The sequence below is a fragment of the Leopardus geoffroyi genome, chromosome A2, assembly GCF_018350155.1.
Source record: "Leopardus geoffroyi isolate Oge1 chromosome A2, O.geoffroyi_Oge1_pat1.0, whole genome shotgun sequence".
NCBI classification, from domain to species: Eukaryota; Metazoa; Chordata; class Mammalia; order Carnivora; family Felidae; genus Leopardus; species Leopardus geoffroyi.
Genome location: NC_059331.1, coordinates 36,407,000 through 36,432,360, shown reverse-complemented (window position 1 = coordinate 36,432,360; position 25,361 = coordinate 36,407,000). Strand labels below are relative to the sequence as shown.

Sequence of the window (25,361 nt, the reverse complement as noted above, 5' to 3'; positions counted from 1 at the left end):
TTAAGCTGATGAGTCTTTCCTTCCTCAACTACCCTTTCCCCATTTTCTGACCCTTCTCTTTAGAATCTGGAGGAGTTAGGCAAAGAGGGTAAAGCACAGGTTTGGAGTCACATCTGCTACTTTCTTACTGTGCCAGTTTTTTTTTTTTTTTTTTAATTTTTTATTTTTATGTTTGAGACAGAGAGAGACAGAGCATGAATGGGGGAGGGGCAGAGAGAGAGGGAGACACAGAATCGGAAGCAGGCTCCAGGCTCTGAGCCATCAGCCCAGAGCCCGACGCGGGGCTCGAACTCACGGACCCCAAGATCGTGACCTGAGCCGAAGTCGGACGCTTAACTGACTGAGCCACCCAGGCGCCCCCTTACTGTGCCAGTTTAAATTAATCTGTCTAAAATCTCAGTTTTCACATCTGTGAGATGGGGGAGCTGGTGATAACACCTGTAGGGAAAGGATTTCACCCAGACTCTGCCATCTAATAATGCTCAGTCAGTGTGAAACTGTTATTCGAGGCATTTCTTTTGGGGACTAAATGACATGTTCACCTGGCATCCATGCTGGGTCAGCCACCCAGAGACTCCAAACTAAGGTCCTAGACTGTCCTCATACTCCTGGACCTTCTTTTCTGTTTTAAATGGTTGATTACTGTCTCTTTTTTGAAAATCTCTTTGTGTTTTATGATGTGTGTATTCTATTATTCTATTGCTGGGTTCCCCTTGAGCCCTTCTGATTGAGCAGGTCTGGGGCAGGACTCAAAAATTTGCATTTCTAACAAGTTCTGAGATAATACTGATTCTGCTGGTCTGGGGACTGTGATGTGATAACTCGTGTGTTTCTTATGCTTGCGATTTTAATGTCCCCTTACTAGGAACTGGCAGAAAGAAATTTGCCATTAGAACTCCCTCGTTATTAAGTCAAGGAGCTAATAAACCAGACTCTTCATAGAAGACCAAGTTCAGAGATAACTGAAAGAAATGCGATTTTTTTTTTTTTTTTTTTTTTTTTTTTTTAATTAAAACAGGGTGGTTTGAAGGCGTTCTGGCCGGTGAGAAACCACTCGAAGTAAACTGATAACATACCTTAAATTGCTGATCACCGAGTGTTAATCAGTCCAGTAGACTGCTCGAGGAAGTTCCTGTTTATACACAGTAACCGATACCTTTTAATAATGACATGGCTAAACAAGCTATCATCCTTAAATCCTGGATCCAGCAAGTAGTTGAGTCGGCACATACTCCACCATGTAACCGACATTGTGTGCACTTTTTGTACCTAGTATGATCATGACCATGTCCTGGTCGGTCAGTGAAGTGCATGGGTTTCAAGCAAGCGTAGATAAGGAAGTAGCTTATCATCAGGGTCTCTACAGGGCGATGCCAGGAGACTAGCAAATGTTTTTAATTAGCACAATTCCTAATGACTGCAAATCTTTAGTTTGCATGGAACATAGCATTAGAACTCCCAGCTGTGACAGCTTGCCCAAGTCCCTGGATGTCCCTTTTCACACCCTTTTACTTAATTTCTTTTTTCCCCCTTATTTAATTTCTGATGATATTTAGACTACATGGTAGACTTAATCTTGAGTGTTTAAACGGGCGTTAACTATAGTGTTTTTACATTTACATGTACATTTTTTAACAACATATTGTATCTACCCAGAAGTGTTTTTTTAATTATTTATTTTATTAAATGTTTTAAAGTAATCTCTATGCCTAATGAGGGGCTTAAGCTCACAGCCCTGAGGAGTCTCATGCTCTACCAACTGAGCCAGTCAGGTGCCCTGCATATACATTTTTATGAAATACGGGTTTTGAGTTATATATGGAGAAAAAGACTCCAGCCCTAAGTTACTTTTTAAATAGCTTAGTTTATTTTTTTGTGTAGGAAAGTTGCTACAGTCATTTCCATTGGGTTCTTTTATTTAACATGTGCTTTCTAGGCACTTTTGCTTTGGGTTTCAGGTAAGGAAGAGCTTTAGCATCAAAAAAAAAAAAAGGGGGAAGGTTGGGGCTGGGGCTTGTTTTTTCGAAGTGTCCTAGAAACCTAGGGATGCCCCTACACCAAGCACAGACAGCCGCCATCTTCAAGGGAACTCAGTGATTGGCCTGCTCTGGAAAGCAGTAGCACGGTTTGCTAACTGCCTGCACTTCAGCCCCAGAATGGCAGGTGGCTGGTTGTCTCTGTGAGCATGTGCCCAATTAGCCACAAACAGGTGCACACATTTGCTGGGGGTGGCTGTTGCCACACAAGTGCTCCCACGGACACAAAGGGTGGCCTCAGTTTTGCCAGCCACGTGGCTTTCTCAAAAATGAGTGAGGTTGGCACATTCCTACAGGGTTTTTGAGGTCAGCGAAGAAAAACAAGAGCCCAAGACAGGGGGCTTGAGAATGCCAAAGGGAATCATCGCCTGAAAAAATAGTCACATTGGCGAAATGGTGGGTCATGGGCTGCTTCCTCCTAGAGAGCTGTCAGAATTGGAATCTGGAATACCTAAATGGAGGGGTTCTACCTAGGTCATCAGATGAAGCACACGCATATTTTTCAATGTCACATCTACATTCCTGCCAACATGATGAAGAAAAGCAATTTTTGGTTTAGTTACTGAGAAGTAACAAGTCCTATAGATTTGTGAGTATTCTCTCTGGCCAGGACCTTGAGAAACCAGTCCCTGTTGGCAATTCTGGTCAAGTGCATCTTTAAAATAACATTTCCATTGCCATTAAGGTCAAGAATGCCCCGTCAGGGTGAGTTCATTCAGTGCTGGAGAAAGGCAGAGACATCTCCATCCAGGGCTGCTCACCTCCCAGCTGCTCTCAGACCCTCCCTCTGGATTCTCAGGTTGATCCTGATTCATATAAACTGAGCCTCCTTGCCCTGCCCTGCGCTGCCTGCCTGTCTGCTTGCCAACCTGCTGGGAGGGGCCTTCAAGCTCATTGGATCCACGTGGCCTCAGGCTCCCAGGCAAATTCCCCGGCTGAGTTCTTCCGAGGGTGAACAAAGAAGCTCTCAGCTACTGTCAGTCCACTCAGACGTGAAATCTTTCTTGGTCCTAAACTCTGAAAATGATCAAGATTAACCTTAGAATAATGTGCCCTGGTTTCTAACACCCTGGTTGGGTTCCCTTTTTGGTTAGTAAGTTACAGCCTCTTGCTTTTGTTGGCCGCTGGCGCTCTTGGCCTCTACACGACAGTGGACTTGCTCTTCAGTTCCTCGCTTCCACCCGCTCGCCACGTCTGATTTAGTTTTTGATGTGAATTATATCACACAGAAGAATGCATAAAACAAGTAGGTTTGGTTTAAAGAGCAAATTCGAAAATGCACAGCCACATGGCCACACCCAGGGAGGAACGTTGCCAGGATCCTCTAACCCCTCTCTCCCCCTCACCCCCCCCCCCCACTGTGTACTGTGCCCCTCCCCCTTCAGCAAAATCCTCTTTCCCTAGAGGTACGTATTTTCTTGTTTGGCTTTATACTTTTACCACCTACATAAGAATCCCTAGTTTCACGTGGCTTATTTTACAACATGGGATTGTGAATTATTTTGGGTCTGGCTTCTTTTTTTACTGTTTGTGAGTTTCATCATGTTTGGTGAAGCTATATATGTTTGCTGTATGGTATTCCATTGTATGAATACACTACAATTCTATCATTTCTATTGTTAGGAGATATTCAGATTGTTTGTTTGTCTTCTTGTGAACTGTGCTGCTGTGAAGCTTATTCTTTGGCATGAGTTTCTCTAGGGATATACCTAAGAAAGGATCTCTGGGTATAGGGCATGCAAATTTCCAAAATGATCGGACCAGTTAACATTCCCACTAGCAAGGGATGCGAGTTTCTATTGCCCTACATCTTTGTGTAAACTAGGCATTGTCATTGTTGTAAGTTTGGCAGTCTGGTGCTTCGTGATGATTCACTGAGGGTTTAGTTTGTGTTTCCCTGAGTACTTATGAAGCTGAATATTTGATTCTGGCTGCTGGCCGTTTGGATTTCTACTTCTGTGCACTGTTTGCTGAAAGGTTTAACCCATTCTTCTGGGAGGCTGCCTGCCTCAGCCATCTTTGGGTCCTTCTGGTACTCTCTTTTAATGCTTATAGCTGATGTCCACAGCTCAATCATCTCAGTATTGGTGGTGGCTTATTAGAAATGGACTATTAAATGGGTTCTTACAAGAAAACGATGTTATGTATTCACAAGGAAACGATGTTTTACAACAGTACAAATGACTAAATTTGAAGGGACGATAGGAACCTTTTTTAATACAATTAAAAAAAAAAAGAGCTTTGTTCTTTCCTGAGAATATAATCATTTGGGATGGTCCAGATTCCACATTTGTCGAAATCATGTATGTATCTCTTTTATTTTTGTACTACTGACAATTTGCACTGTTAATACATTTTCTAAAACTGGATACCAAATTGAATTGCTGAGAAAGCATCTCCCTGTTCATTCTGTACTAATCATGTATGTCACAAATTGCAAAGCAACAGTGATGGTCTCCAGTATATTTTATATGACCTGCACAGCATTTTAGCTCTTATTTTCATTTTTTGGTGGAGGCAGTACTTTAAAATTCAGATATCTTACATAAAACTCTGAGATTTTTGCCTTAATTTTCGGAAAAAAGAATGTAACCGTCAGGCAATAGTGGATCCACATTCCCACATGGCAGAAATCACCTGCATCTAAGCGATGGCTCTCGATCAGCAGTGGAGTCTGATGGTTTTCCCCCCATATGCAATCTCCTTTTTCCTCCACGGTACTAGAGTTTTTAGCTAGACATGTGGCTGCCCCAAGTGAAGATTAGCTGTGGCAGTGTCTTTTCAATTAGGGATAGCTGTATGATTGTTCCAGCCAATAGTCTTAGGAAAGGTGGGCAGATTTCATGTTCGGCCCCTCAAGTAATAGGTTTGTAGAGTAATGTTGTTCCTCTACCTGATGGCTGAACTGTGGACATGGTAATGGGCTATCTTGGACCCTGTGAAGGATAGCAATACCCCAGGAGTGGTGAAGCAACAGTAGACGAGTTTGGGCCCCTGAACACTGCATGCCCTTCTAGGACTGACTTGTACATAAAGGGAAATTAATTAAAACGTTGATCTCTGTCATACACAGTCAAGTCTCCACGCTAAGTAATATATCAAATGGGCAATGTTTTCTTTTTTTCTTCATAGTCACCACCATCCCCCATTGTGTTTCTGTTTCTCATGCTAAGTTTGACCTGCCTTTTTTCAGCTAGCTTAAACAGTTGGATTTCTTTTTTTTTCTTTTTTTTTTTTTAATTTTTAAGTATATTTATTTTGAGAGCGAGAGAGACAAGTGTGAGTAGGGGAGGGGCAGAGAGAGGGAGAGAGAGAATTCCAAGCAGGCTCTTCACTGTCAGCACAGAGTCAAATGTGGGACTCCAACTCAGGAAACCCTGAGATCATGACCTGAGCTGAAACAAGGAGTCATACACTTAACCAACAGAGCCACGCAGGCCCCCCACCCCCGACAGTCGAATTTCTAATGCCTCTCTCACTTGACTCCTGATAGGCATTTGTATCTAAGATGTACTTGTATTCTGATATTTATAGTCTGAGAGTGACACAGGAGAGTAATTCTTTAAGTCTAAAAGATACAATTTAGAAGTTTTAGGGTTGAGGGGCACCTGGGTTGGTTGGTTAAGCCTCCGACTCTTGATTTCGGCTCAGCTCATGATCTTGCAGTTCAGGGCTTTGGCCCCTTCGTCAGGCTCTGTGCTGACAGTGTGGAGCCTGCTTGGGATTCTCTCTCTCTCTCTCTCTCTCTCTCTCTGCCCCCCCTAAGTTGAGCTTTCTCTCCAAATAAGGTTAAAAAGAATAAATAAGCTTAAGAAGAAAAAGTTTGAGGGTTGAATTATCAGGAGTTTTATAATAATTCAAGTCAGGGTTTCTCATACTCAACATTGCTAACATTTGGGACAGGGTAATTCTTTGTTGTTAGGGCTCTATCCTGTGTGTAATAGATGTTCAGTAGCATCCTGGCCTCTACTCAGCAGATGCCAGTAACGCCTCCTTTCAACTATGACTATAAAAAATGTCTTAAGGGGTGCCTGGCTGGCCCAGCTGGTGGAACAGGAGACTGTTGGTCTCAGGGTTTAAGTTCGAGCCCTGTGCTGGGTGTGGAGATTACTTAAGATTAAAAAATACGGGGAGGCACCTGGGTGGTTAGGTCAAGTAAGCCTCCGATTCTTGATTTTGGCTCTGGTCATAATCTGATTGTGGTGAGATTGAGTCCCGCATCAGGCTCCACACCAGGCATGGAACCCACTTAAGATTCTCTCTCCCTCTCTCCCTCTCTCCCCCTCTCCCCCTCCCCCTCTTCCTCTCCCTGTCCCTCTCCCTCCCCTCTCCCTCTCCCTCTCTCCTTCTCCCCCTCTTCCTCTCCCTCTCCCTCCCTCTCCCTCTCCCCCTCCCTCTGCCCTGCTCACAGGTGCACAAGCCCGTTCATTTGGGCACTCTCTCTCTCAAAAAAAAAAAAAAAAAAAAAAAACTTTAAAAACAATTTCGTAAGACATTACTGAATGTCCCCCAAGGGGCAAAACTACATAAGTTAAGAACCACTAATCTAAAGTGAATTTCTTTCTTTTTCTTTCTTTCTTTTCTACATTAATATACCTTATTATTTTAGAGCAGTTTTAGGTTTCAGAAACTTGGGGCAGGAAGTCCAGGGAGTTCCCATATACCCCCTCTTTCTTTCCCCTCCTGACCTCCCAGCGGTTTCCCTTATTATTAACATCTTGCTTTAGTGTGGTTTGCTTGTTACAACTGAATCAATATTATTACATTATTGTTAACCAACGTCCATAGTCCAATTGGGATTCAGTCTGTATATTGTACAGGTTTACAAATGTTAACAAATGCATAATGTCATGTGTGTCATTACAATATTCAGAATAGTTTCACTGCCCGCACATCCCTGTGCCTCACCTGTTCAGGTATATACCTTTTAAACTCTCCTTGAAATGATCCCTAAGCTGCCTCCCTATTAATGCACATTTTAGTTGCTTCCTGGTGATTGATTAGTACCCTAGCCGTCTTAGTGAGTGAATACTCATTGTTATTTAGGATACTGGCCTCTGGTTAATCTTTGGTTGTATGTTGATTACTCAGCCCCCATGTCCAGATGAATAACGTCTTATCACATCTGATAACCAGGGCGATTCTGATTGTCTATAGCAGTCCCCACTTACCTGCGGTTTCACTTTCCACGGTGTCAATTCCCCGAGGTCTGGAAGTAGATGATCCTCTCCCTGACGAATCATCAGAAGGTCAATAGTAGCCTAACACTAGGTCACAATGCCTGTCATTCACCTCCCTGCATCTCCGCCTGTAGGCATTTTGTCATCTCACATCCCATATGAAGAATGGTGAGTATAGCACAGTAAGATACGTTTAGAGAGAGACCACATTCACGTAACTGTTATGATGGTACATTGTTACCATTGTTCTATTTTATAATTATTTTTAACCTTTTACTATGACTGATTTACAAATTAAACTTTATCATGGGTATGTGTGTATAGGAAAAAACGTGTTATGTGTAGGGTTTGGGACTATCTGCAGTCTCAGACACCCATTTGGGTTCTGGAAACGTGTCCCCCGTGGATAAGAGGAACCATTGTATAGTTAAAATTACTCTTGAAAATTCCTTGAAAAGATGACATATTAAAGACCAGAGTTTATCTTCAATAAATTCAACACAGGTAGTATTTTTCTCATGTTGAATCACATAGCTGTTTCTTTAGTTAGGCTCTAAACATGTAAGTGGCTTGTGTTTAGCAGACATGTATTACATGCTTAATACATGTTTACAAAATGCTAGAAAAACCTCAGTATTGTGAGACGCTGGTACTTTGAGGACACAGGAACTAACACCTTCTTGAAGGGCATCAACTTCAAACCTCCGGTTCTGCATTTATTCTCAACCATGAGCTTATTGAAAAGAATGATGGGTAAACTCTCTCCCTTACTTCTGTCCCCTCTCTCCTCTCTCTTTTGGCTGACTACTCACATAAGTTAAAAGCAACTCCATCAAATGACACTTGTTTCTACATGCTAGGTATGCAGTATATACTCTATACATATTTGCTGAAAAAATAAATGAGTCTAAACTGAATAGCAGCCTTCACTCTGGTGAGTCTTAATTGCTACAAAATTAACTATAATCCAAAGAAGTAAATGAACGCTAGGCTGAGTTCTTGGAACATAGCATACAGTTCACGTAGACCCAGAAGGTAACAAAACACATGTAATTGGTGGTGATGATTAATAACAAAAAGTTATTTGTCCTTAGCCTCTCATTTTAGAATATGTACATGTATTTGCCCTTCATAAAAAACTCACAAGCCAACTTCTTTGAAAAGGAAATCGAATTTGAAAGACAGAGCATAAAAGAAATTATTAAGAAAAATAAATATTATTACTGGGAGTTAACAGATGACCTTTAATATGAATAAATCGGATTGTGGTCTATTTTGGTTTTCAGGAAGCCCAAACCTGTTTTCCGAGATTGTCAATGTCATTAAGCCGTACTGCTTAGATTTCAAATGAATAGAGAGATTTATCCTTACGTAAGAACAACCGAGTGACTTCTTGCTTCCTGTAGTCATTTGTAAAGCCGGATCTTTCACCTCTAAGATGAACCTTAAGGCCACAACCTTCGTTTTGAATGTAATGTTGACAGGTGCAAATCATGGTGTCTCCAAGCGAGGGGATACTCCACTCTATCTGTTCTTAGTGAAAGAGAGTTAAGTGTATGTATAGGTTGCTCAGTGGCATGGTCAGGAAATGAGACGGTAAAACCAAAACACAGCATTTCTGTGGACATTGACGGAGAGCCATGTATACACCAAGCCTCATGTGGTGACAGGATGAGCAGTTTCTAATACGGCACATACACTGTGCCTCAAACAGACCCTGGCCGCAGCCCGTGCTCGGTTTCCTGGGTTAATCTGTGACACTTGATCTGCAAGTGTTGAATGAATGCTTCCGGAGGAGATTCACTTGAAGATCAGTGTTCCATCATCCAGCCGAGACATTCATCACTTTGAATGTGAATCACTGAGGCGAACCCCTGGGAAGCTGGTGTGAAAATGCATAAATGATGGATCTTGAAAATAATTGGTTCCGTGTTTTCCTTTGTAACCAGGGGGTGAGGGTGAAGGGGAGCTATGCCTTGCCCAAGATGAGAATGTGCTCTCTGGAATGCCACTCCGAGGGTCTGTCAGGGAATCAGGTTATGGTCTTGTCATTTTTTGTGAATGTTTATTTATTTTTGAGAGAACAGGAGTGGGGGGGAGGGACAGAGGATCCAGAAGCGGACTCTGAGCTGTCAGCACAGAGCCCGATGTGGGGCTCACACTCATGAATCACAAGACTGTGACCCGAGCCGAAGTGGGATGCTCAGCCTTCTGAGCCACCCAGGCACCGCCTGATCTTGTCTTTTAAAGCCAAGCAGACTGGGTTTGCCTTCTGGCTTCTCTACATAGTGGCTGTGAGACACTAAGTGAGGGGCTTACTTCTGGAAGCCTCTCCCTCTTACCTGTAAAGCATGGATAATAACGGTACCTACCACCTGGAAGGAGTCATGGTGAGACTTAGGTCAGGTATATAATGCCTAAAAAGTGTCTTGCATGGTGCCTGACTCTCCACAAACGATAGGTTCTGGGAAAGAGATGAAGCAGTGGACAGTTGAAGAGCTACCAGTGGGCTGATGGATGGATGCCAGTTTGGTCAGGATTTTTAATAGCTGTTCATGTACTTATCCCAGGCTCTGATAGACCCCAGAGAGTCATGTCTGTTTTTTCATAGACTACCCTTAAATACTTGGGGCAATTTTTGAGAGGACCAGCTATGACTGCATTGTATTACCTGTTCTTCCTTCTGTTAAGTTCCACGAAGACCACACCCCTCTCTTTTTTATTTATTAATTTTTAAGTAAGCTGTATACACCCAATATGGGGTCGAACTCACAACCCCGAGATCAAGAGTTGCATGTTCTCTCGACTGAGCCAGCTGGGCGCCCCCCAAAATTGTCTCTTTTGACAACTAGAATGTTGCCATTTTACAGTGAGATAATAGCTGACCTCACGGAGGTACATTTTTAGTTCACTTGATGCAATTTGAACGATATCTAGGGTTTCATTAGACACACGTTTTCAAGTCCTCTTCTTTCAAGAGTTTTTCACAAATGGCCAACTTGATCCATTTTATTTCAGAGCATGGTAAGGAAACAACAGACAAGTAATAGTAAAGTCTATACAAACCTTTTTATTGAATTGATACCTTTTATGAGAAAGTGATAATACTATATGAGTGGTTTTATGATAATCAATATTCCAGCATGGTGAAGATTATGTGCCACTGAAGATCACTATGAGAGTGCTATAGGCACACAGAGAAGGTGTGTAATAAAATTTGAAGAATGCTGTGTGAAAATGGAATATGGGATATCCACAGTTATAATAATAATTAGGTAACAGAATAGCTATACATAGAAATATACAATAAAAATAGCTGCAGGTTTATCAGGAGAGTAAGGAAAATGGGATTATGGCACCTGAATACCGTTATTTTAATTTTTGTGTGTGTCTTTTTAAAAACTTCAAAATGTCACATGGTTCGGCAGGTTGTCCTTTGGGGGAATTGAATCCGTAGCCTTATGTGCTGACCACATTTTGCTACAGCCCGGTGTAGTGTCATTACTTACCAGATTTCATCTGGTGACTAGCTTGGATGATAGTTTAGGTAACAGTGACTGACATTACTGCATTACTCTTCTTTTCAGTGATGAAAATGCCAGGAAAGACTTAAAGACATTACCAGCCTTTCCAACCAAAACCCTTCAGGAACATCCATCCCTGGCTTACTGGTAAGCCAAAGCAGGACAACAGGTGACCCCGTTGTCATAGCCTCCATTGAGAACTGCGTGCTTTTCAGGAAACTAAAAGATATGAGTGCAGAAAGTATCAAATCACATGTGTCAGGGTGACCATAAGTAGACCTGATCCTTTCCGTGAAAGGGTCTTGTCAGAACTTACTGGAGATCGTTGTACCATAATTGTAGTCATTAGTGAAGAGTAGCTGCATGCTTTCTCATTCACACACGCAAAAAGTCTGTATAGAATATGCTTTTAAGGGAACATAATGCTCAGTACGTGTGCAGTCACTGTGTGATGTGGCCTTAATCTAGCAGCGTGTAATATACGTGTCATAAAATACAAATTTCCTTGGATAGAGGTTTTCTCACTACCCAGAAATTACCTGAGTGAACAGAGGTTTCTCCCATGGCCAAAAATTGTTGTGTATTTTGAGTGATTCCATTTGTTGGGATTATTTTAATTCCATTAAATGCATTAATTCATTAAATTCATTAAATTCATTAATTATTTTAATGAAGCCATAGTACCCATTTTCCATTCAACATTTTTCCTGGTAGGATATGTTTTTCCCCCTTGAATTAGTTACAGCCCCTTTAAATATAGTTTCCTTGATTTAGGGCTTTGAATCTTGAAAATAGTTTTACTTTCCATTAAAAAAAATGGATTACAAAATAAATATTCAACATGAAGAGTGGTTTTTTTAAAGTTCATTTATTTTGAGTGGAGACGTGGGGGACCAGCAGAGAAAGAGAGAGAGAGAATCCCAAGCAGGCTCCACGCTGACAGCACAGAGCCCAACACAGGACTCAAACTCATGAACCATGAAGTCATGACCTGAGCCAAAATCAAGAGTCAGACGGTTAAGTGACTGAGCCACCCAGGCTCCCCGATGAATAGCTTTAATAATGGAAGTTGGACTGCAGTTCCCAAATAAAGAGTGAAAGTGTGTACTGAGGCTACATTCCTTCCTCAGTCTGGAATCTTCCAAACAAATCATTGTTAAGTGATAGTTTCTTAAGAAAAAAAAAAAAAAAAAGGCCTTTTACCACTGATTACTGGTTGTGTAGAGATAAAAACATTTATCTTTCTAGGTTATATTTGAGATATGATAGGTATCTGAAAGAAAAGAACAGTAGCTCAGTGACAGCAAAGGTGACAGACTTCAGGGGTGCCTGGGTGGCTCAGTCGGTTAAGCGTCCAACTTCGGGTCAGGTCATGATCTTGTGGTTCATGAGTTCAAGCCCCTCATCTGAGTCTGTGCTGAGAGATCAGAGCCTGGAGCCTGCTTCAGGTTTTGTGTATCCCTCTCTCTCTGCCCCTGCCCCGCTTATGGTCTCTCTCAAAAATAAATAAAATAAACATTTTAAAAAAATTGTTTTCTAAAGGTGACAGACTGCAGCCTAGTTCTGCCTTTCTCACCAACAAGTTGTTGTTTTTTTTTTTTAACTTTTTTTTTTTTATTAAGTAATCTCTGCCTCCAATGTGAGGCTCAAACCCATGACCCCAAGATCAAGAGTCTCATGTTCTACTGACTAAGCCAGCCAGGTGCCCCTCCAGTCAACAAGTTTTATGCTGGGACAATAATGAAGGGTTTTCTCTGAAAACATTGTTTCCCCAGGTAGTAAGTGACAAGAGAGTGTTTTGGATTGCACAAGGCTCAGAACAGTTTTAATCCTTTCTAAATCTTCATGGATAATTTTTAAAAATGTATTTAATACTTGCTGATCTCTTTTTTTAAGCCTTTTAATTTCCCTAGCAAGGCTCACTACTTAGCATTTAGTGACATTATTTTGTATTTGTTTTGTCCCATTCAATTATGGCAAAAAATACTAGTTTTTCATTTGATAAATTGAAATCCTGTTCTTTTCCAATAGATTAAGTTTTAAAACATATTAATATATTATATAGCATATAAAATTTAAATCAGAAATCATGATGAGGTAGTCTTGTCTGAAGTTCAGAAATCCATGTGCTACAAAAACAAAAGTCATCCAGCTTCTGTATCCCAAACAGGTTAGTGAAGGCATTTTTCTTGTTTCTCAATAAGCCACCTGAGAATCTTGAAAATGAGTCTGTATCTCATGTAATCATACATTGCCATATTTCTTATTTGCTTGTTTCACAGTGAGGACAGGGTGATTGAGCATTATTTGAAAATCAAAGGTCTGACCCGGGGTCAAGCTGTGGTTCAGTAAGTATCTGTCTTTCCTTTTGCTTAGATATAATTTTAATGTCTCCTATTTGAAGAAATCATCTGAAATGATTTCTGTTGTATATTTTGTTTGTATATAGTCCCCATCTGGTTAGAAATACCTTCATATGAATTATAAAATGCCTTGGGTCATTCCATAGTTGATGTCATCAATTCAGAGGCCTACCAGTGTCAGGCAGGTAGCAAAAATGAGACATGTAGGCCAGGTGTAGGGTAATAGGGAATGGTGGGGATTGAGGTGAGCTGGAGAGCTATTATCCTGGGTAGAGGGAAGGTGATTCAGTTTCGGAAATCAGACCTAATGTTGTCAGACCTGATACTGTCTAAGAAGTACTGGAAATTCTGATTTTTAAATCCCAATTTAAACACTGCAAAGCAATTTTAAGAAAATTTTATTACAATCTGAGCCAAAGAAAACCTATCTGGAGGCCATGTGTGGTTGCCCAGCTTTTGGGTGGAGCATACAGTGTTGGTGTTGGGTTGTCTATATCTTCATGCTACCAATAACAGACCATAGTGATATATTTCTGCCTGTTATTCTATTTTTTTTTTTTTTTTAGTTTTTATTTTTAAGTAATCTCTATACCTAATATGGGGCTTGAACTCACAACCCAGAGATCAAGAGTCACATGCTCTACCGACTAAGCCAGCCAGGTGCCCCTATTTCTGCATTTTAGACTTATAAAGTAACCATTCATTTATTAACAGTACTTCACAAGCTACGTTAAAATTTTAAAATTATAAAAAACTAAAAAAATGAATATAGCATTATTGTTCTAGTAATTGTAGAATAACTTTTATGGCCATAGACGTTCTTATAAAAACCTGCGGGAATGTCGCTCCGAGCACATAAGAACTGAAATAAGAACTTGGAGATTGCTATTCCTCTGGCCAGTGTGTAGATTTCCCTCACACCTCCACCACTGGCACTAATCTCCTTTTCATCACAAAACACCCTGTGATCTCCAAGGCAGAAATCAAAAATTAGCAGTCCTGAAATTGAACCCTTGACATTTGAACTCATTGTTCCTGTTTTCTGGGAGGGACAAAAGAGGTGTAACAATTTTCCCTGAAGGATTTTAGGTTAGGCTAATGAGCATGTTATGAAGTGCCCTTGCTTAAATGCAGAGTCCTTTTACTTCCCCTGATCATTATCGTTGTGGCTCCAAATACGAGACTAACTTGGTGGTTAAAGCTCTAGACCATGGAATCCAACTCTCTGTTAGGATCTTGGCTGTGCAGTGTACTTGTTGAATGTTGTTGGCACATTTACCATTAACCTCTCTCTCTTTTCTTTAATGTTTGTTTATTTTTGAGACAGAGAGAGAGAGAGCACAAGCAGGGGAGAGGCAGAGGGGGTCAGAGGATCCTAAGCGGCTCTCTGCTGACAGCAGAGGGCCCAATGCAGGGCTTGAACTCACAAACCGTGAAATAATGACCTGAGCTGAAACCGAATGCTTACCGACTGAGCCACCCAGGTGCCCCCATTTACCTAACCTCTTCTTACATTCATTTACATATAGGTCATTTACTTTTTAAAAAGTATCGAAGTATTGATTACAAAATCCAGAGCAATTGATATTCAAAATGGCATTAAAAAGTCCACTTGAGGGGCGCCTGGGTGGCTCATTCGGTTAAGTGGCTGATTTCAGCCATGATCATGATCATGATCTCGTGGTTGGTGAGTTGGTGCCCCGTGTTGGGCTCTGTGCTGAGCTCTGTGCTGACAGCTCACAGCCTGGAGCCTGTCAGATTCTGTGTCTCCCTCTGTTTCTGTCCCTCCCCCACTTGTACTCTGTCTCTCTAGCTCTCAAAAATAAATAAACATTTTTTAAAAAGTTAAAAAAAAAAAGTCCACTTGTACTAAACAGGAACCTCAAGTCTTTGTGAACAGAGAGGAAGTCTTACACAATATAATTCACTCTATAAAACCTTAGAAGTACACAATAAATATTTGTTGAATTAAAAATAGTAAATAGTAGCATCATTAATTTTTATTTTGGGGAACACATTTTTTAAATACAACAAAATTGTATGTACAGTATATAGTAAAATTCACCCTTTTTAGGTACATATTTCTTATTAGAGTTTAGACCTAAGAGTAAAGCATATATTCCTGAGAGTTTAGTAGTCAGTAAATAGGATCAGTTTATTTTTTTAACTGTTTATGTACTTATGTATGTATGTACGTGTGTTTGTAATCTCTATGCCCAACACGGGGCTCCAGCTCACAACCCCAAGATCAACCCCATGTGCTCTACCGACTAAGCCAGCCAGGTGCCCCAGAATTGTTTTATTTTTTACTTACTACAAGCATGACTCAGAAGCTGATTCTCATTGCTTTGCATCATTAAGTGCTTAGTTTAAAAAATACTTGCAATTTGGGTTTACGATACAGTACAGTATGTTCTAAGCCGTAGAAATCTTAATATGCAGAAATTAACATTTCCTGTAGCTTTTGGAAATTGAAGTTTTGTTAGCAACTTCCTACCATTTGGGTAAAGTAAAATATATTACTCCCTAGAATGGCTTATTCTATTTCTACTGTAGTCAAAGACATTAGTCATGGTTGTAATGAGGAAAGTACATACAAATTGTGCTTCTGTACATCATTTTTCCCAAAAGGATCCTCTAATTTATGAAGAGATTATAATATATACTACTCATTTTTCATAGGTATATGAAAATAGTAGAAGCTCTACCAACCTATGGAGTCCATTATTATGCAGTAAAGGTAAATACTTTTACATGACCAAGCTTTCATAATACCCATGTGACTTTGGGAATTAGTGAATAGCACCAACTTCTAAAATCACATAAATTAATATGCATATTTGTGCAAATTATCTCTGTAAATTTTAGCCTAAAAACAAAATTAATTACTTATTTAAAAAATAATAAAAATACGATTGATTTTTTTTTGTTTTTTACAAAAACCTGATTATGCCTTGTCATTGATAGCAAATTATAAAGCACGCTCTTTTTGCAAAATACTTGCTGTGTTCAGATGTTTTCCACAAATCCCTATTAATCCTAACATACTCAGATTATTCTGTTTTGGCACATCTATTCCTTTTATCTATTTTAGCTGCTATTTCTCTTCCCCAGTTGTTCACCTGCCTAATGCTACCAGATATTCTCTTTGTTTTTAATTAAAATTTTTTTATGTTTATGTGTTTTTGAGACAGAGAGAGACAGAGCATGATTGGGGGGAGGGGCAGAGAGAGAGACACACACACAGAATTTGAAGCAGGTTAAAGACTGAGCTGTCAGCACAGAGCCTGATGTGGGGCTCAAACCCTTGATCTGTGAGTTCATGACCTTAGCCAAAGTCGGACACTTAACTGACTGAGCCACCCAAGCTCCCCTCTCTTTTTAAAAAAAAATTTTTTAATATTTATTTATTTTTGAGAGAGAGAGAGAGAGACAGAGTGTGAGCTGGGGAGGGGCAGAGAGAGAGAGGGAGACACAGAATCCAAAGCAGGCTCCAGACTCAGCTGTCAGCACAGAGCCCAATGGAGGGCTCAGACTCACAAACTGTGAGATCATGACCTGAGCTGAAGTCAGATGGTTAACCAACTGAGCCCCCTAGGCGCCCCCCAGATATTCTCTTGATAGCCCCTTTATCTGGGAATCATAAACTTTCTTTTTTTTTTTTTAATTTTATTTTTAAGTAATCTTTACACCCAATGTGGGGCTCGAACTCACAACCCCAAGATCAAGAGTTACATGCTTCACCAACTGAGCCAGCTGGGTGTCCCAAGAATCATAAACTCTACATTGTCATTTCAATACTTCATAAAGTTCTCAAATTTTTGCAGAATTTGCAATACCAATTTTCAATTGGTATAGTTTGTATTTGTGTATTGTTTTCAGGTGTTTTCAAGCAGGGAGAGACTAAGAAATATTTTGAGATGGTAAGGGATAAAGCTGTGTTAAGGAGGGAATCTTGTTTGAAGGGAATAATTTTATCGTTGATCAATCTTGAGTGACTTTTCCAGTTACAACAGTGTTTGCAATTCAAAATGGTAGGGGATTGAATAATAAATACTTGCATAATGAGGGCACCTTGTACTAAAAATAAGTACCAATTCAACTTTAATTTCTACAGATTATTTTTTTTAAGTTTATTCATTTTGAGAGAGAGAGAGAGAGAGAGAGAGAGAGAGAGAGAGTGTGTGTGTGTGTGTGTGTGTGTGTGTGTGTGTGTGTGAGCGAGCAGGAGAGGGGCAGAGAGAGAATCCCAAACAGACTCCTCACTGTCAGTGAGTAGCCCAATGTGGGGCTCGAACTCATGGACCATGAGATCATGACCTGAGCCGAAATCAGGTTGGACACTCAACCGACTGAGCCACCCAAGCGCCTCTAATTTCTCCTGATTCTTAATTTGTTTGTATACAGGTATATGTTTAAGCCTAAATTTTTCTTTCCTTGTGTCAATGCATCCTTTACTTTGGCAAGACCTAAAAGATTTTGGGGAAAAAAAAAAAGATTTATGAAAAAAAAAAATTCCTCCCCTCCCCATATGTACCTCAAAGTGATTATTCAAACATCCTGCCATTGAATCGTACAGTTCTCCAAAAGAGCTTTTCAGTATTCCCATGCTCACTGTTAACTGGATTATAAACATCAGGTTTGGGACCTCTTTTCTCATCTTTATAATTCTTTGGAAACTTCCCTGACCTTTATAGTTGGTTTCTAATCAAGAGAGCAGAGAGCTTTTTTTTTTTCTTTCTCTTTTTTCTTTCTTTTCTTTTTTAAATGGATAACTGGCTTTATACTCTGGATTCGTTTTTACATTTTATTTCTTCTCTCCAGCTGTTCAGTCAAGACAGTAATGTTTCATCCTTTTTGGTGGTATTGATAGTATTAATCTGTTTTAACTTAAAGATCTTATTTGAAGGCATTTTAAAAACAAGGTAGGTGTGTAAGTAATGTTTTGTTTACCAAGCCAGCTTTATTTTGACTAGCTGAAACTTGGTAAATTATGAAATTAGTAGATCTTCAGCTCTAGAAGATCGAACAATTAAGGGCTCAGTTCTCATCCTTTTCCATTTTCCAGGATAAACAAGGACTTCCTTGGTGGCTTGGAATCAGCTACAAAGGAATCGGCCAGTATGATCTGCAAGATAAAGTGAAACCTCGGAAAGTAAGTATGAATCATTTTAGACACTTAGGAGAACCTGAGCTGCTCTGGATTTGGCAACATTGCTTTAAGGGGCACCGAACAGTCTCAGACAAAGAACTTTGGTTAGTGAAGCTGTGGGTTCAGAGGAGGCTCGGGTTAAGTGAAAAATACTTTTTATAACTAATTTATGTTCCTTTATACAGTGATTCTGATCTGATCATTTACTCTAAGGAAATAAAGTTATGTACTAAGATTTAAGGATGTTGGTCACAGTTTCATTTATAAAGGCATACAATTAGATTACTCTCTTTTTAATGTGTATTATTTATTTTGAGAGAGAGCGTGAGCAGGGGAGAGGGGCAGAGAATCCCATGCAGGCTCAGCACATAGCCCCATGCAGGGCTCGATCCCCCAACTCTGAGATCCTGACCCAAGCTGAAATCAAGAGTCAGACGCTTAACCTACTGAGCCACTCAGGCACCCCTAGATTTCTATTTTAAGGCCATTTGAACATGATGATGGCATTTTGTTTTCTAAATTTTATATATCGATCTGTTATATAGATACGATATATTTATACACGTAATTATATGTAATGTTAGTATAAGTTTATATGTAAATTACATAGGTATGTACATACACATACATATATATGCTTGTTTGCACTGGATGGATAAACAGATGGATGAATTGTGAAGAGAGAAGCCAGATTCTTTGGTGCTGGTTCCCTCTCCGTAATACAGTTACGACTAATCTTTTTACTACCGCTGCTATTTTCACTTATCTTTGTTTCACAGTTTTCTACGCTAAACCTGCCTGCTATTTGTAAAGAAAATTATGTCACATGCTGTATATGGAAGGGAACTCTATCAGGTTTGGGTTTTCCAGAGCTAATAAATTGAATTATTTTCGTTTTGGACTTTGGCTATGTAGCTCTCCTGATCCGAGCACAGACGTACCATACTTTTTTGCCCACGTGAGAATGGATGAGTCCATATAGATCGCCACCCGCCTGCCCTGGCCCCCTGTGCATTATAATGACATAAAGGCTTACTCATACAGCTCTGGCTGCTTTTGCTGCCCTCCCTATGCTCTCCTGCCATCACTGGGAGTCACTGCAGTGGAACAATGGCCTATAATAGCAGACCATGTGTTATCACACTCCGACATCGCAGCCTTAAATAACTCCTACCATTTCCATCTGTCTCCTGCTTTAATGTCTATTAGAAAAACAGCCATATTGTTCCTAAAGCGACCCTTGTAATCATACCACAGTGTTCTTCATTCTCTGTGCGTTTTCAGCTTCTATCAATGTGCACCATCTTTCTTTAAGAAAATAAGAAAGCTCCTCTTTTCTCCCCACTTTATGGTTGTGAATCTCACACAAACAACACAAAAGGGTGGCCAAGGGGAGCAGACTATTGGGCATTGAGGCTCTTTATCAGAAATCATCGCTAAAAATAATAACACATCATCTCACAGCCGATATCCATCTGTGTGAGGGACAGTAAGAGAGCATGTATGCAGTCATATAATTACAATTGTGTCTCTGTGAACCCTGTGACCAAGATCAATTGAAGTAAGATATACTCAGTTTCCAGGAGGGATATGAATAATGTTGTTCCTAGTTGAAAATGTGCCTTGAAGACCAAATCTGTAATAAATAATGTGAGAAATGACAGGCATACACTTTTGTTCAAAATCATTTCTATTTATAGTTATTTATTTTAACTGTTTACCAAAAGCTATACATATCCATTGTGAAAACAAATGAAAAAAAGCAAACCACGGAAACATGTGAACTAGGGTAGTCCCCATTCCTTTCCCATGATAGCCGCTGTCAAGAGAAGGATACTGGCTCAGTGAGACTTTTCAGTGTATATCCTAAGCTTTCCAGAAAGAGAAAGCTTTCTATGACACTATTTCATACCATGTCTTACTTCTTCAGGTCGCTTTATAAACACATCTCTTTTCATTCTTTTTAAAGCTGCCTAGCATCCATTATGTGAAAGACAGTATTCATTTAACTGATTCTCTTTTGATGGACATTACGATTGGTAACTGTGGGAGTCCATGGCTGGTGGGGGGGTTGGGGGGGGACACAGAGGGAGAATAATGAATCCCAGCCAAGGCATGTACCTAACCCTTAGTTGATTTATTAAATAAAACCAAATTATTGCTTATCATGTTTCCTTAAGGTAGACCTCAACCTATATTAACATTTTTTTTTGGTAATTTATTTCTCCTCTGAATTTTGCTTTAAGAAATAACATGTAGGAGTCTCACTGGTTTTGCTGAATCCTGCGTGTAATATATTACTTAAATTGACTCACAAGTCATTTCTTTGCTAATGTTTCTTCATGAAATTGAGAAGCCCACGGAATGTAAATGCATTGACTAAAAACAACCAGGCTTTCTCCCAAAATAATGGTGAATCAGAGTCTGCACAGTAAATACTGCAGCTAATTTCCTCTCAGTTGCTCATGACTCACATCCCTTTCTTTACATTCACAGTTTCATAGAAATCGGTAAATATTGTTTGACACTGATCACAATCAGGCTTGCTTGTTCATTCCAGAGTTTAGACAAGGATCAGAAGACATTTGCTTTTTTCAATTTGCAGGGCTTTCCTATTTCATTTTCAAGACGTGCCATTCAATTCAAAAAGGACCATTAACAGGGCATCTTGTGCTGTCACTACCTCATCCTCTCTTTTCTGGTCATTTTTGCAGGTGTCCACTCCATACCACTGTTTACTTTCTCCTCCTTCTGTTAAAATCCAGTGATGGATTTTTGCTTCCATATGTTTATTTTTCCATGTCCAAGCAACTTATGGGTTTAATTGGAGGGAGGATGTTCCATATGTCACTGCCCTGGCCCAGTTGGTACAAATGAAAGAATCCATAATTTCAAGGGTCATGAGCATTGATTTATAAGAAGAAGGATCATGCTTCAGCTGTTTGCATGACCTGTACATGCAGCAAGTTACCTGTAGCCGAGCAGGAATGAAGGTCAGATGGGCAGATTCTGAAACAGGCTGGAATGGGGACCCTGGAGATCCTTAGCCTCTTGAGCCCTTTGTTACGCATGCCCGCTGGCTTGTAATTATGTAGCTTAATGGGGCGCCTGGGTGGCTCAGTCAGTTAAGCTACCAACTTCCACTCAGGTCACGATCTCGCAGTTCATGGGTTCCAGCGCCCCATCGGGCTCTGTGCTGACAGCTGAGATCCTGGAGCCTGCTTCCGATTCTGTGCCTCCCTCTCTCTCTGCCCCTTCCCCGCTCATGCTCTGTCTCTGTCTCTCAAAAATGAATAAATGTTAAAAAAAAATTATAATTATGTAGCTTAAGCACAGGCCAGGAGGGAGAATGTTTGCCAATAATAAGAGACTAACTGATGCCGAAGGCTATTTTGAAAAAAGGTTGGTCCAAGACCCACAAGCTGAAGCTTTCTGTCCTTTGCACATAATGTGTATTAGTGATAGCCTATGAATGTTAAGGACAATGTTTGTTGTATCTCCCAGTGGTATTCTTCGTGTATTTTGCCTGTAAGCCTTTCTCTAGTGAAAGGGCAGCGTTGTTTTCAGTCTGTGTAGTATAAAGATGCAGATCAAGAGGTTGGGAAGCAACCCAAAGCCTGTCTTTGATGTTCCATTCGCTGCGTAACCTTGGCCATGTTGTTTAATCTCTCTTTAAACTCAGTTTCTTCATCTGCAAGATGGTAATGCCACCAACTGCATAGGGTGTTTGTAAGAATTACAAGAGATTATGTTCAGCACTGTGCCTGATACACATTCATCACTCCATAACTGGTTGTTGTTCATTGGTAGTGACAGAGAAAGACAATTTTTAAAGGTATGAGATCCTGCAACCCATATAACTCTATACGTTAACTAACTAGAATTTAAATAAAAACTTGAAAAAAAAAAAGGTATGAGAAATATTCTTGGATCACTGTTGGTTAGAGAAGGACCCAGCATTGCTACAAACTCATAGTCCTAGTGTTCCATCTAAGAGTCCACACGCAGATTTTCTATTTTCAGAGATTCTTAAGCACTCTGCGTGAATTTATTAACCACAGTGCCCTAGGGCGTGATGCAAATTAAGAGAAATTTAAGATTCTGAGTTACAAACCACAAAAATTCAGAGTATTAAAAATTCAGTTCATAAGCAATTTTTTTTTCTTTTTAATCCTCCCTTTATGCATGAAATGTGTCATTGCAAACTCTTATGGAATGTGAAAATGTACCAGAACTCAACTTAATTTCAGATCGTAGGACCTTTGAACTTAAAAATTGTGAAGCTTTACAATAAAAAAAAAAAAATGCAGACTGTGTTCCTACTAGGTTTTTATTGTTTGCTCAGTATTTCACGGAGAAATATAATTTCTTCACAAAGATGTAGAGTGGCTCAGTGGCTAAGTGAAGCCTTGATATATGTCATGACTGATTTGTACCCCTCCAGCAAGTTCTTTGACCTGAAAAAACCACAACCTGTCAGAGATGGGAGAAATAAAAAAGGCATGCCAGGCAAGGTGTCATAGGCAGACCTTAGTGGGGTAAAATGCCTTTCACGATTTGTATCTTTGTGCATTATAACTGCTAACAAAGTCTTCTGATGTGCATCATTACTCCAGGGCATTTTGGGGTGGGGAAAAGGTTCCTAGCCTTCAGTTAACTGATTTCTTTTTTCAACTATTGGAATTCCCAAATGCCTAGAGCCAGATGTATTAAGTAACAAGCACAAAAGTCTTCCTGTTTCCTGGTCATAAAACTACAGGGTTCATTTCATTTAAACCCAGTGACTTGCTTACTTTTCTAAGCACAGCCATCTCAATCATTTCTCCCCGCTCCTCGTTTTTCCACTATTGCCACGTGGCCAGGGAGCTCGATCGGGAAGCTCCTTCCGACACTGCTTAAATTTTAGATGAGGTTAACTTCGGGAGAAAAAGGAAAATGTGCTGCCCGGTCACACTTTATACTTCAATACCAAATAAAGTATGGTGTGGAAAAAAAAAAGAATGCAATTACAGAATGTCAACTGGAGACCGGTCCGTCCTGTTTGTAAAGTGTATAATTACCTCCGGCCACACCAATAATCAATCTGATTGTTAAAACCTTCTGCAGAGTCACCGGGAGGAGAACTCAAAGCCTACAGCATGGGTTTCAAATAAGAACCAGTTGGCTGGTTTTGGAGCTGTGTCTTAGCCTTTCTGGGTCTTTCTTTTCTCAGCTATCAAATTCTAGTAAGTCTGTCTGCTCCCTCCGCTTCAAAGATCATTGGAAGGACCCAGTGGGTTAGTGAGTTCCTTTACCAAGTAGATAATTTTTCCCTCACACCACATTCTGGTTTATAGAAGGGTTACTGAATACCACAGGTGTTTTTCTTCCCCTCCTGTAAGCTCATCACAGTTAGGATTTTAAGCGGTTCTTCTAAGACAAGGAACTCTCAGAGAATTGGTTCAGCATTGGGCAGTCTCCATTTCCATTTTACAACCGGAAGCAGGTGGAAAGAATTCAAGGCAAGCAGCCTGATTAGTCATAAAGTCTAATTGCAAGGGAGGCTGGGAAGGGTAGTCTTTAGGTGGGTGGCCATGGGCAAAGCCATAAGTCAAGGTGTTCTTTTACTAAAAGGAAGGAGGAAAAAAAGATCCTGAGAGTGATAAGTAGTTTCTGTCACACTGTGTTTGTTTTCTCTGAAGTCTTTTCAGGGGATGGTTTGTGAGAAACTAATCAGTGAGCAAAGAAATAAAACATGGTGATAGATTTTGAATGGTGGAAACAAATGAGACGGAGGGTCGGTAGCGGGATGGGTGGGGGACACTTAGTGGGGTCAGGGATGGCCTCTAAAGAAGGTGACATTTCAGCTAGGTCCTGAAGGGGGTGAAGGAGTCAGGCTATGAAGAATGGGATGGCATGTTCTGGTCAGAGGACAGTGTGTGCTGATGGGAAGGAGGTAGGGACACTATAAAACTGAGAGCTTCAAGGCTTAGAGTTTTCTCTGTAAGAACAGAAGATGATGTGTGAAGAAGAAGTGGCTGGTGGACCAGCAAAACCATTAGATTTCATTACTTAATCTATTAGTTTGTATTTCTAGGCATTTACCAAGTGGCTGAGTTGTTGGTGCATGTAGAGAAATGAAACATAGCTCTTTAATAGAATTGACTCGTCCAAATGCCGAGAAAACAAATTAGTACATAAAGCATGGAGAAGAACAAAGTTCTCTGAAAGGGGATAAACAGGAATTTATTTGGTATTGCTTTGTACTTGTGACAAACATTGGTTTGGTTTTAATTTGTTCATCCTTACGGAACAAATTTCTAATGAGAGAGTGCAGTGTACCCAGTTTTACATTTTAACAACAACAACAACAACAAAAAGAAATAAGCCCATGCTGTTTAGAAGGACCTTGAGCTAGTACTTTATATTCTTTATTCCTTTTAAGGAAAAAGCCAAGTCCCTGTCATTAAGGACACGATGGTCCATCTGGAAAGAGAATTATATTCAAAGTTGGGGATTTTACTGAAGTATTTAATACAGTTTACAACTGTATGCCAGGTGTGAACCTCCAAAAGAGCCATGCAGGTGCCCGTGAACAGCAGGTCAGCCCTGGTTGTATCATACACGTGCCGTGAGCACTCTATTGCATGTATTAACAGGAAGTCATTAGGTCAGTCCTGGGAGGTTAGAGATTCAGCTGCGAAGGAAATCTGGGGAGATGACATCCTCTTGGATGGTCAGAGTTTTATATTATGCATTTCCTGATGCCCAGAACTTCTTCATCTGAACTTTTCTAAAATACTCAGAATGTTGTACTCTTTGCATTTAAGATGTGATGTTTTATGTATGGAAGGTTATGATATCACATCTCAAAAGGTAATTTTTGTTGCCTGAGTGTGTCCCATTTGGGTGTGTTGCATAGTTTTTGTTCAGCACATGTGACACGGTTAGCATGGCCTCTTCTAGTCTGATCCGTTGTTTCCAGTCCTTCTGGTGGGTAACATTTCCATTTAGAAAATCTGAACAACCGTTTGTCTCTAAAGGGATTACCTAACGGAGAAAAACAGAACCCCGATGTTGATTATCATGGAGGAACATTTCATCTTCTTGAACACACTCTACCTGCC

At 40.2% G+C, this 25,361-nt stretch overlaps 1 protein-coding gene across 13 annotated transcripts in view; it reads left to right on the top strand.

Moving 5' to 3' along the window:
* FRMD4B (FERM domain containing 4B) overlaps positions 1-25,361 on the top strand; it is a 324,897-nt gene that overhangs the window by 269,728 nt on the left and 29,808 nt on the right. For all 13 annotated transcript variants that reach the window (XM_045493504.1, XM_045493497.1, XM_045493503.1 and 10 more), the window contains 4 exons: positions 10,804-10,887; positions 13,023-13,088; positions 15,786-15,843; positions 18,172-18,258. In XM_045493504.1, the coding sequence (XP_045349460.1) occupies positions 10,804-10,887; positions 13,023-13,088; positions 15,786-15,843; positions 18,172-18,258 (295 nt within the window). The remainder of the gene's footprint in view (positions 1-10,803; positions 10,888-13,022; positions 13,089-15,785; positions 15,844-18,171; positions 18,259-25,361) is intronic.